The 19,075-nt window shown below is 39.2% G+C and overlaps 1 protein-coding gene across 1 annotated transcript in view; it reads right to left on the bottom strand.

The window, feature by feature from the left end:
- Nucleotides 1-226: 226 nt before the first annotated feature.
- LOC132400716 (myelin transcription factor 1-like protein) overlaps nt 227-19,075 on the bottom strand; it is a 450,971-nt gene continuing 432,122 nt past the window's right edge. The window contains exons 21-23 of the mRNA XM_059981999.1: nt 15,712-15,815; nt 9,060-9,203; nt 227-367 (exon numbers count right to left, since the gene is read on the bottom strand). Coding sequence (XP_059837982.1) covers nt 227-367; nt 9,060-9,203; nt 15,712-15,815 — 389 coding nt within the window. The remainder of the gene's footprint in view (nt 368-9,059; nt 9,204-15,711; nt 15,816-19,075) is intronic.

Genomic DNA, 19,075 nt, shown 5'->3' with positions numbered 1-19,075 from the left:
TATGTCATCTCATATGAAAACGTACAAAATGTGAATGTTTTTAAAAACTATATATTAAATGCAATTACTATTTTCAAAGCAGGACATAAAATCATTATGAAGTCTCTACGCATAACACCTTTGTAACAGAAATAAAGTTTTGTTATTCAACACTGTCTGGTAAATTAGAGCAGCAAAAATGTGAGGCATCCAAGCAAGATCTTTCTTAAAAACCAGAAAATGGTCCTTAGACCTGTATTCCTTTCACAGCTTGCTTTATATTTTCCAGCAGGGCCTTATTTTCTGGGCTCTGATAACGATCTTGATTTGTATACATGTCTGTTAAAGTCGTCACATAGGCATCAAAATTCTGTTCATTTATTGGATCCTAGAACAAGAAAACAATAGTTGTCAGGCTCCTTTGCTGTCATGTCACAAATCAAATTTGTTATCCCTTGGCACTCTATACAACAATGTTTGTAATGCAACAGAATTCATTTATAGAACAACTTTACTTTGGTAAACGTTTATAAAAAGACTGTAATGGTGCAATGTGGAGTTAGGTAAAAAGCTGAGAAGCAGCAACTCCAGGGCAGTAATCTTTGGATTGCTGCCTGAGCCACGCACCACTGAGGGTAGATATAGAATGATTTGGAAAATGAATGTGTGGCTGAGGAATTGGTGTTGGAGGCAGGGTTTCAAAAATTTTTGATCATTGGGATCTCTTCTGGGGAAGGTATGACCTGTATGAAAAGGACAAGTAACACCTGTACCCAAGGAGGACCAATATCCTCGCAGGCAGGTTTGTTAGAGCCGTTGGGGAGGGTTTAAACTAATCTGGCAGGGGGAAGGGAAACAGAGTGATAGGGATCAAGAAGGGGCTGTTGGTATGCAAGTACGTGTAGCGTGCAGTGAGACTGCGAGGAATGACAGGCAGGTGATAGGACAAAATTTCAATCAGTGGGATGAGTTGAAATGTAATATGGGGGTAAAATCGAAAAGGCTGATGAACACAGGACTGAAAGTGTTGTATTTCAATTCACACAGTATAAGGCAGGGGTGGGCAAACTTTTTGACTTGTGGGCCACAAAGGGTTCTAAAATTTGACAGGGGGGCTGGACCAGGAGCCGATGGACGGAGTGTTTTGGTAATACACCTCATAAAAGAAAATAAAATATCATGGGATATGTAGAAAACATGTGCTTTAATTTCAATTGAAAATGAACAAATGCATTACAACAAAATATCTGTCTTTGAAGTCCCATGGTATTTAGCTATTTATTGAAATGACTTTTAAAACACTGAAAATTAAATGAATAAAATACAGCTTTTTTTAAATAGTAACAGTTATTATTTTAAAGCACTGAAAATTCTGTTATCCTTCAAGATATTATCATCATCACTCTCCTCCTGACTGTCTTTATTTCAAAAACGGTAGGAGATGCAGGTCTACTTGTCCTGCTCCTTCTTATTCAATTGTCCCCGTGCCAAAACTCAACAACGACCAGCACAAAGACAGAACAGTGACAGCGCGCCAGTATGCAGAGCGTGTTATTTGATCTGGAGCGCATTTTTTATTTTGAGAACGCACGTGCACCTGCGCACTACTCATGTCCATCAATTAACAGAAATGACATGTAACATGTAAGGCTTATTGAAAAAAATATTTTCAAATGCATTTTTTACATAACACAACGAAGAAACTTATTTTTAATTTCAGTGGGAACAGTGTTGTTGGTCTTCCTTTTTAGCCAGCGCATCAAAGTCTGGATTTAGTTTTGTTGTGGCGATTCTCAGGATGGATCTGAGGTGTTGGTCAGTTAACTTGGATCTGTGGCTGGCTTTGTTGATGTTCATGACGCTGAACGCCTGTTCACACAAAGAGGTCGAGCCGAACAAAGAGTAAAGCGCAAATGTGGAGTAATACGCTGCACCTCAACAAAGGTCAATGTATATAGAGTGCATCATCTATTGGGAAAACGCCAGAATTGCGGGGAAAAAAAACGTTAACAAGGTTTATTAATATAATTTCATCAAGTTCTGCGGGCCGGATTAAAAAGCTTATCGGGCCGCATATGGCCCGCGGGCCGTAGTTTGCCCATGCCTGGTATAAGGAATATGGTAGATGATTTTGTAGTGCAGTTAGAGATTAGAAGCACTGAGTCGTGGCTGAAAGAAAATCATAGTTGGGAGCCTAACATCCAAGGTATAACATTGTACTTTGTATTAAAAGGGCAGGCAGATAGGCAGAGGAGATGGGGTGGCTCTGTTGGTAAAAAATGAACTTAAATCCTTGGAAGTTGGTGACATAGGATCAAAAGATGTTGAATCCTTGTGGGTAGTAAATAAACTGTTAAGGGTAAAAAGACCTTGATGAGAGTTATACACAAGCCTCAGAATAGGAGCTAGAATGTGGGATACAAATTACAATGAGAGATAGAAAAGTCATGTAAAAAAGACCATGTGCCAGTAGTCATTTGGGATTTCAGTACGTAGGTAGATAGGGAAAATCCCAAGAGATGGAATCTGAAGAATGCCTATGAGAAGCCTTTTTAGAGCTGTTTGCGATTGAGCCCACTAGGGGAAAGGGAATTCTGGATCAGATGTTTGGTAATGAATCACATTGGATTAGGGAGCTTAAGATAAAGTAACTATTAGGAGACAGTGATCATAATATGATGGAATTCACCCTGCAGTTTGAGAGGTTGATGCTAAAGTCAGACATATCAGTATTACCCCAATGAGACAGTGATCGCAATGTGATAGAGTTCACCCTGCAATTTGAGAGGGAGGTTTAAGTCAAATGTATCAGTATTACAGTGGAGTAAAGGGAATTGCATAGAGGAGCTGGCCAAAGTGGAAAGGAAGGGGACACTAGCAGCAATAATGACAGATCAGTAATGGCTGGAGTTTCTGGAAGCAGTTCGGAAGATGCAGGCGAGATACATCCCAAAGATAAATAAGTATTCTAAAGGGAGGATGATGCAACTGTGGCTGATGAGGGAAGTCAAAGACTGCATGAAAGCAGAAGAGAGGTCATACAATATAAAGTTCAAATATATTGGCACTGAACTGTACACATGTAAACAGCCAAACAAGACAAAACTCCTCCAGACCAAGGTGCACATCACAGTACGTAACTCACACACATGACACATAAAGCAATATTACCACAAATAAATTCACAAATAATAAGGTTCATAAATGATACAAATTAAAAAGTATAACACTCCTGGCACTTCGTACATGATGATATCAGCGTGGTGGCAGAAAGGGTACAGTAGTCTTACAGCCTGGGGAAGAAACTATTCTTGTCCTAAAGCCATTGTACTTCCTGCCTGATGGAAGGGGTCTGTGAGATTTTTGGATGGGTATAGCAAAAATTAGTGGGAAATTAGAAGATAGGGAAGCATTTAATTTATTAAACTTTTTTCAGATATAGAGAGTTAAAGAAATGTGAGAGTGGAAATTGGACTACAGCAAATTATGTTGGAGAGGTAGTAATGATGGACTAAGAACTTTTAAAGTGGACGAACTTAATAAATATTTTGCATCAGTCGTCACTGTGGAAAACACTAGCAGTATGTCAGAAATTCGAGTGTTAGGGGGCAGAAGTGAGTATAGTTGATCTCACTAAGGAGAAGGTGCTTGGAAAGCTGAAAGATCTGAAGTTCTTTCAGATAGACTACACCCCAGGATTCTGAAAGTGGTAGATGGAGATTGTGAGAGTAGAAATTCTGGAATGGTTCTGGAGGACTGGAAAATTGCAAATGTCACTCCAATTCTTAAGAAGGGAGTGAGGCAGAAGAAAGGAAATTATAGGCCAGTTAACCTGACTTAAGTGGTTAGGAAGATGTTGATGTCCATTATTAAGGATGAGGTTTCAGGATACTTGAAGGCACATGATAAAATAGGTTGAAATCAGCATGTTTTCCTTAAGGGGAAATCTTTAAAGAAATAATAAGCAGGATAGTCAACGGTAAGTCAATGAATGATGTATACCTGGATTTTCAAAAGGCCTTTGACAAGGTGCCGCGCATGAGGCTGCTTAACAAGATAAGAGCCCATGGCATTACAAGAAAGATACGAGCATGGATAGAAGATTGACTAACAGGCAGAAAGCAAAGAGTCAGTGTAAAGGGGAACTTTTCTGATTGGCTGCCAGTGACTGGTGGTGTTCCACAGGGATCGGTATTGGGACTGCTTCTTTTCATATTATATGTCAATGATTTAGATGAAGAAATTGATGGCTTTGGGGCCTTCTTTATGAATGAGAGCAGAAAGATGAAGGAACAGGTAGTATTGAGGAAGCAAAGAGTCTGAGACAGACAGACAGATTCGGAGAATGGGCAAAGATATGGCAGATAGAATATACTGCAGGGAGGCATATGGTCATGCACTTTGGAAAAACGAATAAAAGTGTGGCCTATTTTCTAAATGGAGAGAAAATTCATAAATCAGAAGTGCATAGAGACTTAGGAGTCCTAGTGCAGGATTCCCTAAAGGTTAACTTGCAGATTGAGTCAGTGGTAAAGAAGGCAAATGCAATATTACCATTAATTTTCAGAGGATTAGAATATAGGAGCAAGGATGTAAAGCTGAGGCTTTATAAGGCATTGGTCAGATTGTAGATGGAGTATTTTGAGCAGTTTTGGTCCTCTCATCTAAGAAAAGATGTGCTGGCATTAGAAAGGTTCCGGGGAGGTTAATGAGAATGATTCTGGCAATGAAAGGGTTAATGAATGAGGAGTGTTTGATGGCTCTCCGCCTGTACTCATTCAAGTTTAGAAGAATGGTGGTGGGGGTGGGGAGCTCACTAAAACCTATTGAATATTGAAATAGTGGAGAGGATGTTTCCTATGGTGGGGGAAGTCTAGGACCAGAGGCCATTTAGCCAGAGGCTAGTGAATCTGGAAATGATTGCCACAGATGGCTGTGCAGGTCAAGTTATTGGGTATATTTAAAGCTGAGGTCAGGGCATCAAAGGTTACATGGAAAAGGTAGGAGAATAGGGTTGTGTGCGATAATAAATCAGCTATGTTGGAATGGCTGATTTAGTCAACTCAGAGGACCAAATGGCCTAATTCTTCTCTTATGTCTTATGGTCAATACAGTCTATTAAAGGTAAAAATTCTTATAAGTCATTTCTCAATTTGTTGCAGTTTCTAAGAATTTGAATATTTTTAAACTACATAATACAATGCTATATTTCACTTCTGTCTGTTCAGTGTTAATCTATCAGGAGGAAATGTGGGAAAGCTTCTGTAGGTTGATCAGCATCTGTGGAAAGAGAATTAATGTTTTCAGTTGAAAATCTCTCATTAAAGTTTGCAAATCAGTTTTTACTCTGCCACTTTTGGTGAGTGTTCAATCTGAAAATCAACTCTGCTTCCCATGCTACAGACACTGCATGCTCTACTTAGTATTTCTGACTGTTTCCACTTTAGTTCAGATTTCCAGCATCAGCAATTTTTTACGCTTTTCATTAGTTTTACAGTACATCTCTGGGCAATGCACTGGCGGATTTTTATAGGGTCAATCAAAGATTTAGAGAAAATGAAGCAGGTTGTTAGAGTGACACTAAGGGAGGTTTTTATAATAATACCTGGCAAAACTCTCTGAGGATCAGACCAATAAAGATTCATTGCTCCATCGCTAAGTATGTGGATCAATATTCAATTTGCAGAGATGAGTGATTCCACTGCAAGGAAGTAATTGTTAGGAAGTCATCTCCTAGTTGTGACAAGTTAATTGTACTTCAAAAGTACCTCCAATATATCCTGTCTTACTTTGACCTCAGAGCAACAGCTTTTGGTACTAAAATGACATTCCAATTTTCTACAGATAACATTTCAGGTGATTGGCTCCAAATAACTGAAAGAAGTGGGCAAACATAAATATGAGACTCCTGTCAGATTTATCTGAGTTAGATTAGACCCTAGGATGGAACAAAATAAGGCATCCATTAATCCATTACACCCCCCTCATGTGCTGTAAGATCTAATATTGTATAGAACTTAGTTTTTATCATTGATGTAAAGCTAGCTTGGTTAAAAAGGATTAATGATGTGCAGCATAAATACATCCAGTTCAAATGATTATCTGATTTTTGAAAAAAAGCAAAAATAGTGCAGACATGAAGTGCAAACACGAGGAAATCTGCAGATGCTGGAAATTCAAACAATAGGCAGCAGACGTGAAGTCATGGCTTTGAAAGGAAGAATACTCCACGTACTGAGATATATATAAAACACTGAGAGTTCATGAAGGTTAATTACATTTTGTTATTTCTGCTAAAGGTTTAAAAATATAAAAGTGAAAATATTTCAGATTAATGAAATTAATTAAACATCCAATTGAAAGGCTAACAAGGCTATGAGGATGGAGAAAGAGTACACTTGGGCAGACAAATTCAACTCTTTTAATCCATTTCCTATATGAACCTGCTATGTACAGTTGACATGTGAGTCACTTGTCTGAAGCAGGTGGGATTCAAATTACTTTATGCAGATCATCGAACTAAAGTCAAATCGGTCAAGATGGCTAGAAACATAGAGATACTTTCAATGCTACAAAAACCTGCAATTTTACCTCTATTACGTCAAAATATCCCCAAATGCATTTTAACTGGAACTGAAGCAGGGAAATTTTAGTGATTTTACCATCAGAAGAAGTTGCTGTGCAGACTCAGCTTAGTATAAAGACTTCCATTCATGGAATGGAAGAGTAAGTGTGCTCCTCTAGGTTCTGTAGAAGACACCATCATCTTTGTGGCCTTGAATACACCCCTGCTTCCTGGAAAACCCTTCCAAATCTCAATCTCTGCTTTGTTCCTGCAAACTGGCAGTGGCTCCAGATCGGCAGATCTTAGCCTTACTAAAACTGATCTCAGCCACTTTCTGATGAGAGGCGTCCCAGGATGAACATTTAAAAGGGTAAAAATGCATTGTACTAAATCTCAGGCAAATGACCATATTCCATATTTGCTGAGCTCCAAACCTCCTTGGGAGTTAAAATTGATCCTACAATAAAATCATAACAAATGAGGTTTAGGGCCAAGTATTAATTTGAAGGTTTTAAGTGTTCATGGCTACATAAATAACAAGCAGATAGTATGAGAATGTGAGGAGCTAATTAGGCACCTAAAAGGTGAACTATATATGGCTGAAAGCAAAGGGTAAGGTTGAGATATTTAATCAGTACTTTGCAGCTGTATTTACCAAGGAAGATGTCCCCAAATTCTCAGTAGGATGTGATGGTAGAGATAACAGCTGGGATGAAAATTGAAAAGAGAGAGTTTTAGAAATATTGGCTAGTATCAAGTTACACAGTCTGAACAGGATGTATCCTCGGATGCTGAGAGAGGTTGAGAATCTGTGTGAAAGTACAGAATGGCTAGTCACGATCCTTCGGCTTCCTGAGATACCAAGGGAATGGCCTGGAGAATACCATCTGTTGCACCTTTGTTCTCATGTGGTTGTAGATACAAACCCAATAGCCTCCTCAGTTTAACCTTGATGATGGACCAAGACAGAGCAATACAGAAGTTTGAATTAACATAAATATGTTAAAGGCAAATTGTATTTGACTAACCAGATTGTGATTTTCAAAAAAATGTATTTATTGAAATACAATGCCCTTCAAGTCAGGACACCAAGCAATCCCTGGATTTAATCCTAGCTTAATCATGGGACAACTTACATTAACCAATTAACCTACCAACCAGTATGTCTTTGGACTATTGGAGGAAACCAGAGCACCTGGAGGAAACCTATGCAGTCAAGGGAAGAATGTACAAACAGCTTACAGGCTGCAGTCGGAAATGAATCCAGGATGCCTGTACTGCATTGTCTAGCATTACACTATTGTGATTAGTAACAGAAAAGATTAGTGAATGGAATGCATTAGATATTGCACCTCCTCTGTCTCATGGATTTGAGAAATGGATCACACTTGCAGTGTTGTAACACATTCCTGTGGGTCTTGAGCTGGAAAAGCAGTGATCTCACTAGTAGTATCATGTGGATGAGGGAAAGATGAGATCTAAGATCAGGAGATTGGCTGTGGTCTTCATAGGGGAGGGGAAGGAAGTGTGGAAGATTTAGGTTTTATGTAGACTGGGTTGATTCAATTTCCAAGAAACTATGTGGGTATGCGATGCTGATGCCAGAATGTATGATGACACTTGCAAGCTGTCTTGAGCACATCCATTATTGCATGGTTGGTAATGAAAATAACTCATTTCATTGTACGTTTCGATGCACATGTGATAAATAAATTAATCTGACTAACTAATACAAATATCTGAAAAGAGAAACCAGGGATTCTTTGAAGGTGACAGAATAAGTTGAGAGACTAGTTAGTAAAGCATTTGGGATTTTTGACATCATGAATAGAAAACAAATCAAGGCAGTCACTTTGTTATAAAGCACCTTGTGAACACCTATAAAACAAAGTCTTGCCCTCAATTCTGCTCACCGCATTAGAGGTAAAATATGAAGGCCCTAGAGTGGGTGCAGAAAAGGTTCACTGGATCAGTACCAGGTATGAGGCATCTCAATTACCATCTCTGGATAAGCTATGGGCCTCTTTTCCATTGAGCAAAGAAAGTTAAAAGTATTGACAGGAGAGTACAAAGTCATGGCAGGTTTAGAAATGGTAAATAGCAGGAAGATAGTCCCATTTTAAGAGCAATCAAAGACTAGTGAAGGTAAGCTTAAAATGGTAGGCAGAAAATCCAGGGATGATGAGGGTATACCTCTTTTGTACACAGTGAGTTTTCACTCTGTATGGGGTTATTGCCAGGAATGTTTATATCTGGCTTTCAAAATTAAACTGGATAAATATCTGAAGGCAAACAATGTCCAATGCCAGAGAGAAATAATAGGCAAATAGGTAATACATGAGTTCAATGGGGTAAGTAGCCTCCTTTTCTCATTATACTTTCATATATTCTATGTTTTGTCAAAATTGTAACCCACCAATGATTTACATGATAATTCTTTAAAATGATTGCCATTGTATCAAGCCATTAGTTTGGGACTTCTTAATATATATATTTTTTATAATTTTGATCTTACCATGTGTGGCAATTGGATGTTGGCTAAACTGTGGATTAGAGACTGACTTAGATTGGCCAACTCATGCAGAAGAGACTCATTCTGTTGTTCAATTACTTTATTTTCTTCTTCTATTGTTTTCAGGTTGTTCTCCATTGTTGTGATCTGAAAACCAAAGCATACAATATTAATTAGCAATCTTAAAGGCAGGCTTAATAAACCAATTGATATTTTTAAAATATACTCCATCATTCAACACTCTTATAACATATTACATTTGTAACACTTAAAGTATTTAGTAATTTTAAACATGAGTTTTAATGCCCATTCATGACCTTAAAGAAAAGCCTACTTTACCATTCAGAAATTTAAAATCTAAAGAATAATTTATCACTAAATCAGAAACCTATAATAACTAAAGCAATAACAACTACAAATTTTAAATAAAAAGTATACAATACTAATCTGTAATCAAAATTATAATATACTTGTTAATTTAAAAATTAAAATATTCTAATATTTGGTGATCCGATAAATAACATGTACAATATAAATTAAAGCACAATTCTGAAGAATATTTAACAACGTAAATAAAAATTCCAAAACAACTCCAGAAGTCAATGGCCTTGAAATTTTGTTGTGACAAGATTGGTATTTGTCTCAAAAAACCATTCCTTTACTTGGAACAATTTAACACCTTTGTTAGAATTGTGAATAAAGGAATGACTTATACAAATACATCTTATAGTATGTTAGAATGCTAATCTTTGTACAGTGTAATTTCAAGGCCAAGATGAATTGAATTAGGTTATAGATTGCAAGTTTATCACAAATTCTTGACTTTTGGGTAATTTTGTTTGAGTGGCCTGCCATTTAATAATTGCTCCTGCATAGCCTGGAAATGAGTGTTGGCAATATTAGGGCCAAGTTTTTAACTATTCTCTGATATTCCTCAGTCCTCTATTTTATCAGCTGTATTAGTCTAGTTGGATTAAACATTAATATTTGTGTTAAAATACTGAACAAAGGAATATCATGCCTGCATTTTGAATGTTGATCAACTAATATCACCAACAGTAATTTCAAAGCTCTTGTCTATGCCAGCTTTGTGAAAATCAGGCCATCAGCTCCCCACCGTACTTCAAAACAAAGTGTGTGTCTCTGGCTGGATTAGGAAGCCAATGAAAGGCATTCAGCTTCATATAATTTAGCTCTAGAATCTAGTCAATAGCAATTTGGCTGTTAGAATGTCCCATTCATGATGATCTAATCTGATGATGGTCTGGCAATGCTGATGGGCTGATAATGCTGCATCCAGTCCCAGGTTGTACAAAATGAATTTTCCACATACCTTCCCAAGAGATACAATGAGAGAGAAGGGGTTCGGAAGGGGATAGTAGAATTGTAAAGGTTGTTGATTTGTGGCCAAAGAAATTTCATATCCTGGAAATTAGCTTTTACACCTTGCAAATTAGAAAATAAACACCTTTCCTTCCTTTTTTTAGTAGATGCTCTTAATATTATAAATAATATGCACTTGGTCCTGGTTTAATAATTCACCACACTGCTGAGTGACTGTAAGTGGGTTCACGTCTGGTGACCTCAGCCAGGTGACATTGAAAACTGCAGAGCAAAGGCTGGCAGATACTTCCCCACCGGCTCAGACCTAAAACGCCATCATGCAAGTCAACCTGGGACACTCCGGAAGAGCTCTGAGTAGCCTGTTACAAAGTGGCAAAGACAGCAGATCACCTACCCCCCTCTCAGCCAGGGATTGATGCATGGTGTGGGGGACCTAAAGGAGGGAAAATATAAATGAATAAATACTTTCTATCATATTATAGTCAAGTCAATTATTATAGAGAATTTCAGTTGAAGATCACTTTGAGATTGCTGATTCATTGGCTATATTGCTTCATCATACATTAGTTTCAGATTATACAACATGAGCAGTACAATATAACAGTGAGTTGGATGCCAAATATGTGTGGATATCCTTTGATAGGAGTGCATTTATATTTACTTGCATTGATCCAGTCAACCACTGTGGGTACATTTATATTGCCTGTTTTATGTCACTGTGAAGTAGTTTCCTTCTACAGCAGCACTCAAATGACAATATAACTCTGAAGTCCAGCATAATTGAGCTCTGAGCTCTACCCAGCAACCAAACTGGACATCAGAAGTTTGAGAGGAGGGGATTAGACTCAGGTCCACTGACCGAGTAGAGAACAGTAGCTGTGGATTGCAGCAGCATAATCAAGCCTTGACCAGCAACCGGTCAGCACTCGGGATAAATTAGCAAGAACAAATTAAAGGAAGGCAGGGGCAAGCACAGTGGCCATTGTTGAGTGGACAGAGTTAGAGTGGTGATCTTGAGGCTTTAGCGCTTCAAGGCTTCATTCAGAGAAAGCAAATAATGAAAAGTTCTAGATCAAGATATTTGTTCCTTCCCTACTTTATATCTGCTCACTTAGGAGAGTAGAAATGCCAGGCAGGATAGTTGAATGCTCCTCTTGAGGGTATGGGAAGTCAGGGAGACCTCCAGAGTCCCTGATGACTACAACTACAAGAAGTGCATCCAACTACAGCTTCTAACAATCTGTGTTAAGGAGTTGGAGCTGGAACTGGATGAATTCCAGAGCATTCAGGAGTTTGAAGGGGTGATAGATAGTACCTATAGAGATAGAGTTACACCCAAGGTGGAGGACACAGGAAACTGGCTGACAGTCAGGAAGGGGACAAGTGTTTAGGAGCCAGTGCAGAGTACCCCTGTGGCTATCCCCCTCAACAGCAGGTACACTTTGGATACTGTCAGGGAGCGTGGCCTAACAGAGGAGAGTCACAGTGGTCGGGTCTCTGGCACAGAGTCTGCTTCTGAGTATCAGAAGGGAAGGTGGTGAGAAGAGGCATGCTATGGTGATAGGGGATTCATTAATTAGGGGAGTGGACAGGAGGTTCTGTGGGCGAGAACAAAATTCCCAGATGGTATGTTACTCCCGGGTGCCAGGGTCCGGGACAACTCTGATCGAGTCTTCAGCAATCTTAAGTGAGATGGTGAACAGCCAGAGGTTGATGTCCTTGAAAGGTACCAATGACATGGATAGAACAACTGATTTGGTTCAGCATAGGGAGTTCAGAGAGTTAGGTGTTAAGTTAAAGGACAGGACATCCAACGTTGTGCTCTCAGGATCTACGTGCTAGTGAGGCCAGAATTAGGAAGATTATGGAGTTTAACATATGGCTAAGGAGCTGGTGTAGGATGAAGGGCATAAGGTTTTTGGATCATTGTGTTCTCTTTTAGGAAAGGTAGGACCTGTACAGAAGGGACAGTTTGCACCTGAACTGGAGGGGACCTAATATCCTCATGGGAAGGTTTGTTCATGCTGCATGGTGGGGTTTAAACTATACTTGCAGGGGCATGGGAACCAGAATGCCAGAACAGTTAGTGGAGAGATTGTGGAGGCAGGTGTTAGCAAGACTTTAGTCAAAGTCAGGAATCAAAAAGTTGAGCATGGTGCTATTAGCATCCTAAGCTTCAATACAAGAAGTATTGTAGGAATGGTGCATGACCTCAAGGCATGGATTAACACCTGGAATTATGACGTTGTAGCCATTAGTGAGACTTGGTTGCAAGAGGTGCAGGACTGGCAGCCCAGTATTGCAGGGTTCTGTTGTTTTAGACGTGACAAAGTGGGAGGGATTAAAGGAGCAGATGTGGTGTTACTGGTCAGGGAAAATGTCATGGCAATGGTCTGTCAGGACAGACTGGAGAACTCAACCAGTGAGGCATTGTGGGTGGAACTGAGAAATAAGAAAGGTATGACCACGTTAATGGGGCTATATTACAGACCATCCAATGGTTGAAGGGATTTAGAGGAACAAATTTATAAAGAGATCACAATCAATTGCAAGGAACATAAGTTTGTTATAATAGGTGATTTTAACTTTCCACATATTGACTGGGAATCCCATATTATAAAAGGACTAGATGAGACAGAGTTTGTCAAATGTGTTCAGAAATGTTTCCTTCATCAGTACATAGAATTCCCAAAGAGAGAGCATGCAATACAAGATCTACTATTAAGGAATAGGACAGGGCAGGTGACAGAAGTTTGCGTAGTGAAACACTTCACTTCCAGTGACCACAATGTCATTAGTTTCATAGTAAATATATAAAAGACGGGCTGAGCTACTAAATTGGAGAAAGGCCAATTTTGATGGTAACAGAAATGATCTGGCAAATGTGGATTGGGACAGGTTTTTTTTCTGGCAAAGATGGGCTTGAAAGTGGGGGGCCTTCAAAAGTGAAAATTTGAGAGTACAAATTGTGTATGTGCCTGTCAGATTAAAAGGGAAAGATAATAAATAGAGGGAACTTTGGTTTTCAAGATATATTGAGGCCTCAGTTAAGAGGGAAAAGGAGGTGCATAGCAGATACTTAAGGAATGGAAGAAATGCAAGAGAATACTCAAGAAATAAATCAGGAAGGCTTAAAGAAGGCATGTCGTTACTCTAGCAGACAAATTGAAGGAAAATCCTAAGGGATTCTACAGATATGTTAAGATCAGAAAGATTGCAAGGACAAAATTGGTCTCTGGAAGACCAGAATGGCAGTTCATGTGCGGAGCCAAAACAGATGAGGGAGATCTTAAGGGAGATCTTACAACTCTATTTGCTCAGGAGATGGATACAGAGTCTATGGAAGTAAGACAAAGTGGCATCAACTTCATGGATCTTTTACAGACTACATAGGAAAAGGTGTTTGCTACCCTGAGGCAAATCAGGGTGGATAAATCCCCAGAGCCTGACAAGATGTTCCCATGGTCCCTACAGGAGGCAACTGCAGAAATTGCCGGGCTGAGCAAAGATATTTAAAACATCCTTAGCAACAGGTGAGGTTACAGAGGATTGGAGGTTAGCCAATGTTGTTCTGCTGTTTAAAAAAGGCCCTGAACGGAAACCAGAAAATTATATGCTGGTGTGTCTGACACCAGTTGTGGGAAAGTTTTTGGAAGGTATTCTAAGGAACTGGATATGTATACATATATCACCCTTTATTGTTTTTCATATATATCAATGATCTGGATGATAGTGTGATTAACTAGATCAACAAATTTGCCAATGACACCAAGATTGGGGCTGTAGTGGACAGTGAGGAAGGAAATCATTGCTTGCAGAGGGATCTGCATCAGCTGGAAAAATAGGCTGAAAAAATGTGGATGGAATTTAATGCAGTCAAGTGTGAGGTTTTGTCCTTTGGTAGGACAAACCAGGCTAGGTCTTAAACAGTGAACGGTAGGGCACTGAGAATTGTGGTAGAAAGAAAAGATCTGGGAATATAGGTACATAATTTGTTGAAAGTGGCATCACAGGTAAATAGGGTCGCAAAGAAAAGTTTCGGCACATTGGCCTTCATAAATCAATGTACCGAGCACAGGAGTTAGGATGTTATGTTGAAGTTGTATAAGACATTGGTGAGGCCTAATTTGGAGTATTGTGTGCAGTTCTCATCACATACCTACAGGAGAGATGTAAACAAGGCTGAAAGAGTACAGAGAAAATTTACAAGGACATTGCCAGGTCTGGAGGACCTGAGTTATAAGGAAAGTTTTAATAGGTTAGGACTGTATTCTTTAGAACATGAAATATCGAGAGGAGATTTGATAGAGGTATGCAAAATTATGAGGGGTATAGCTAGGGTAAGTGCCAGCAGGCTTTTTCCACTGAGGTTGATGGCACTACGACCAGAGTCCATGTGTTAAAGATGAAAGGTGAGAATTTTAAGGGGAATGTGAGGGGAAACTTCTTCACTCAGAGGGTCATGAGAGTGTGGAATAAGCTGCCAGCACAAGTAGTGCATGCAAGCTCATTTTCAAAGTTTAAGAGAAGTTTGGATAGGTACTTAGATAGCAGGTGTATGGAGGGCTATGGTCCAGGTGCAAGTTGATAGGAGTAAGCAGTTTCAGCATGGACCAGATGGGCTGAAGTGCCTGTTTCTGTACTGTACTTCTCTATGACAAGGCTAAACTCTCCCTTCTTGGATTTGATGCCATATCAATTCAACACAATAAATCATTGCAAAAAGTACATAAAGGTTGCTCTTTTAAACTATTGGAGCATTTTTAATAAATAGACTTCAGCAAAGTTTTAAGAAACCTAATGCTCCTGCTTTCATTTTCCAAACATTGGAAGATTTATTGAACAGGAACATATCTGCCCTGGTCCCCAGATTTTTGCTTGTCACACAATTCAATGGTTGTTGGTTTCAAATCACTCTCTGTGGTTACTGTTTTACATCACTAGCTCCTGACAAAAGCAAAAGTGATTGCTATGATGTAGTGAGTGATTCCATATGTAAAGATTAGGACATATCCTGCAGTCTATTTAAATCCACATTTGCTAAGTGGGAGCAGACTGGTTACCACCAGTTATATACTTCTATGAGTTGTGGTCAGAAGAAATTGCCAGAATTTGCCCACACTTGGTTTGTGGGTTGGAGAGAGAGGGAAATGTTCACAATGGAGGGACCAAGCAAGCACTCTATTGGATGTCATCTGATTCCACGTTAGGTGACTTTTACTTATTTCTGATTTAAACAATGCCTTTTTGCTAACAAGGCAAAATTCTTTGACATGCACTAAATATAAAAAATTTTTTAAAACATTGCTACCTGGGTTCTAAGCTTGATCATATCTGCTTCAACCTGGGAATTAGATTCATTTAATTCTTTAATTTCTTCATCCAGCTGTTTGATTTCTTCATCATTTTCTATCCCTGGGGAAAAGATTATATTAAAAATCACAAATAGTTGTTGAACACTTCAGAATTTAAATTTTACTCGCCAAGATATTTACACTTGAAGTTTTATAGGTATATTTTCTACGCAACTAAAATTATTAACACTGAGTCTCTTCTATAGTCTCTACACAATATTTAAACTCAGGAATGCTAGTGTAAATATAAATTTAACTAAAATATTTACAGTCTTAAATCCTCTTAATCCTGTCACATGATTTGTAACCCATATTTAGTACATGTTAAAATACTTGTCAGATCCAAGTACAAACAAGGTTAAGTTGCAGAACAAAATATCTGGGAATGAGAACAAAGCATATTCATCACTATTTTGCAATGCAGTTTGCACTGAGCATCGCTCACAATGTATCATATACGCTTTAATCCAAATGTTCAGAAGGTTCTGTAATCTATGGGACCTGCTCATGCACTCAGTAGCCGCTTTATCAGGTAAACCTGTACACCTGTGCATTAATGCAAAGATCAAATCAGCCAGTCACGTGGTGGCAAGTAAATGCATAAAAGCATGCAGACATGGTCAAGTGATTGAGTTTTTGTTCAGTTGACCAAACATCAGAATGGGGGAAAAATATGATCTAAGTGACTTAGACTATGGAATAATTGTTGTTGCCAGACAGGGTGGTTTGAGAATCTATTGATCTCCTGGGATTTTCACACGCAACTGTCTCTAGAATCTACGGAGAATGGTGCAAAAAAAATAGAAAAAAGCATCCTGTGTGCTTCAGGTCAGTGGGCGAAAACACTTTGTTAATGAAAAAGTTCAGAGGAGAACGGCCATCTTAGTTCAAGCTGGCAGGAAGGCAACAGTAACTCAAATAACCATGTGTTCAAAAAGTAGCATGCTGAAGAGCATCTCTGAATGGCCAACACGTCAAACTTTGGAGCAGATGGGCTACAGCAGCAGAAGGCCATGAGTAACCACTCAGTGCTCACTTTATTAGGTGTAGGAGGTACCTAGTAAAACAACCACTGAAAGTAGAAGCAGTCACAAGGAAAGTGCACCAGTTTGGCTAGTCACAGAATGCTCCAACAAACCTCTATAGCAGGGGTTCCCAGCCTGAGGTCCTCGAACCCTTTTCTTAATGGTATTGATCCATGGCATAAAAAAGCTTGGGAACGGCCGCTTTATGGATCTATTGATAAAACTGACCTGACTGGATGCATCATGTTCTGCTAAAGCAGCAGAAACATAAAAAGCTGCACAGAGAAGTGGATTTTGCCCAATATCTCACAGGCTCGTCTCTCCCCACTAATTAGATAATCCTTCCAGGATTTCCACTCTAACTACTGCCATAATGCTCTCTAATCAGTTCTTATCTTGTTCTCATCTTTTGCATCCTTCTCTGCAATGTATGAAACTTCAATATCTGTAACATTAAACTGTCAATTCTGCCCTTTCCTCACCTGGTATCATCATTCCAAGTGCTCTGTCAACTGACTTACCCTTGAAACTCCTTGCATTAAACTAAATGCAAATTAGCTTGCCAACCCTCCCATGCTTTCTAAACTTTCCCTGTCTACTCAGCCCAGTGGCCTTGATTGATTTATCCTCTACATTTGATTCAGTCTCTGTGCTCCATCGCACCCCACTTTGTTGCATTATTATTCTTCCAACGCGTCAATCAATTTAGCTTAAATCCTCTCTAGTTAGCAAACCTTCCTTCAAGGGTATTGGTTACTTTGTAGTGTAGGTGCAACCTGTTATTCCCAGAATAGATCCCAATGAATCAAGTGCCTACACCTTCCTTCCTGCTCCACCTCAGGGAGTTTATGACATGAGAGGTTCTGCAGAATTTCCAAAATTTTTGTTGGTATAGATATGTACTGTGACCTTAAGCAGTTCTTTCTCCCTGTTCTGAATGTTCTGTACCCAATTTAGACATCCCTAACCAGGGACAGCGAAGAAATATACCATTCTAGACTGTCATTCTCAGCCACAAAAGGGCCTGTCAATCCCTGGCACTAAGAAACCCCCACCACTACTGCTCACCTCGACTCTCCTCTCCCCATCAGTGCTAACTCTTGTGCCACAAACTTGCCTACTGCTGCTGCTTTTCTCTGAGAGGCCACCCCCTTCAAAGGAATCCAAAATGGCATAACTGTTCAAAAATGTAAAAAAAATTAAATGTACTGATTTTTTAAAAAAGAAAGCTAGTCTGCATTAACTGTTCCAATCAAAGATAATCCATCACACTCCATCTGCATGGTCATCTTCACCCCCTCATCTATTATTTAGGATGAGGCTTCGGGGTACTTGGAGGCACATGATAAAACAGACATGGTTTCTTAAAGGGGAAAACTTGCCTGAGAAATCTGTTGGATTTCTTTGAGGAAGTAACAGGCAGAATAGAAAAAGGAGCTTCAGCGGATATTGCTTATTTGTATCTTCAGAAGGCCCATTGACAAGGTGCCTAACAAGATAGTATCCTATGGCATTACAGGAAAGATATTAGTATGGATAGAAGATTGGCTGGCTGGCAAGAGGCAAGGAGTGGGAATAAAGCGGAACCTTTTCTGGTTGTCTGCTGGTGACTAATGGTGTTCCAAAGGGGTCGGTGTTGGGACACTGCATCATTTTCTGTTAAATGTCAATGATTTGGTTGAAGGAATTGATGTATTTGTAACCAATTTGTTGATGATCCACAAAGATAGGTGAAGTAACAGGAAGTGTTAAAAAAGCAGGGTGTCTGCAGATTTGGAGAATGGACAAAGACATGGCTGATGGAATATAATGTAGGGAAGTGTATGGTCATACACTTTGGTAGAAAGAACAGAGGCATGGACTATTTTCTAAATGGGGAGAAAATAGAAAAATCAGAGGTGCAAAGGGACTTGCAAGTCCTCACGCAAGATTTGCTAAAGGTTACCTTGCATGAGTCAGTGGTAAGGAAGGAAAATGCAATGTTAGGACTCATTTCTAGAGGACTAGAATACAAATGCAAGTCCGAGGCTATATAGGGGAGTATTGTGAACAGTTTTGGGCCCCTTATCTAAGAAAAGATGTGCTAGCATTAAAGAGGGTCCACAAGGAGATACACAAGACTGATCCCAGGAATGAAAGGGTTAAAATATGAGTAGCTTTTGATGATTCTGGCCCTGTACTCACTAGAGTTTAGAAGAATGATGGTGGTCTCATTGAAACCTATCAAATATTGAAAGGGCTAGATAGAGTGGACATTTCTTATAGTGGGAGAGTCTAGGACCAAAGGGCACAGACG

Source organism: Hypanus sabinus, chromosome 10, assembly GCF_030144855.1.
Source record: "Hypanus sabinus isolate sHypSab1 chromosome 10, sHypSab1.hap1, whole genome shotgun sequence".
NCBI lineage: Eukaryota > Metazoa > Chordata > Chondrichthyes > Myliobatiformes > Dasyatidae > Hypanus > Hypanus sabinus.
Note: the sequence above shows the minus strand (reverse complement) of the source record. Positions and strands in the feature narration are given on the sequence as shown.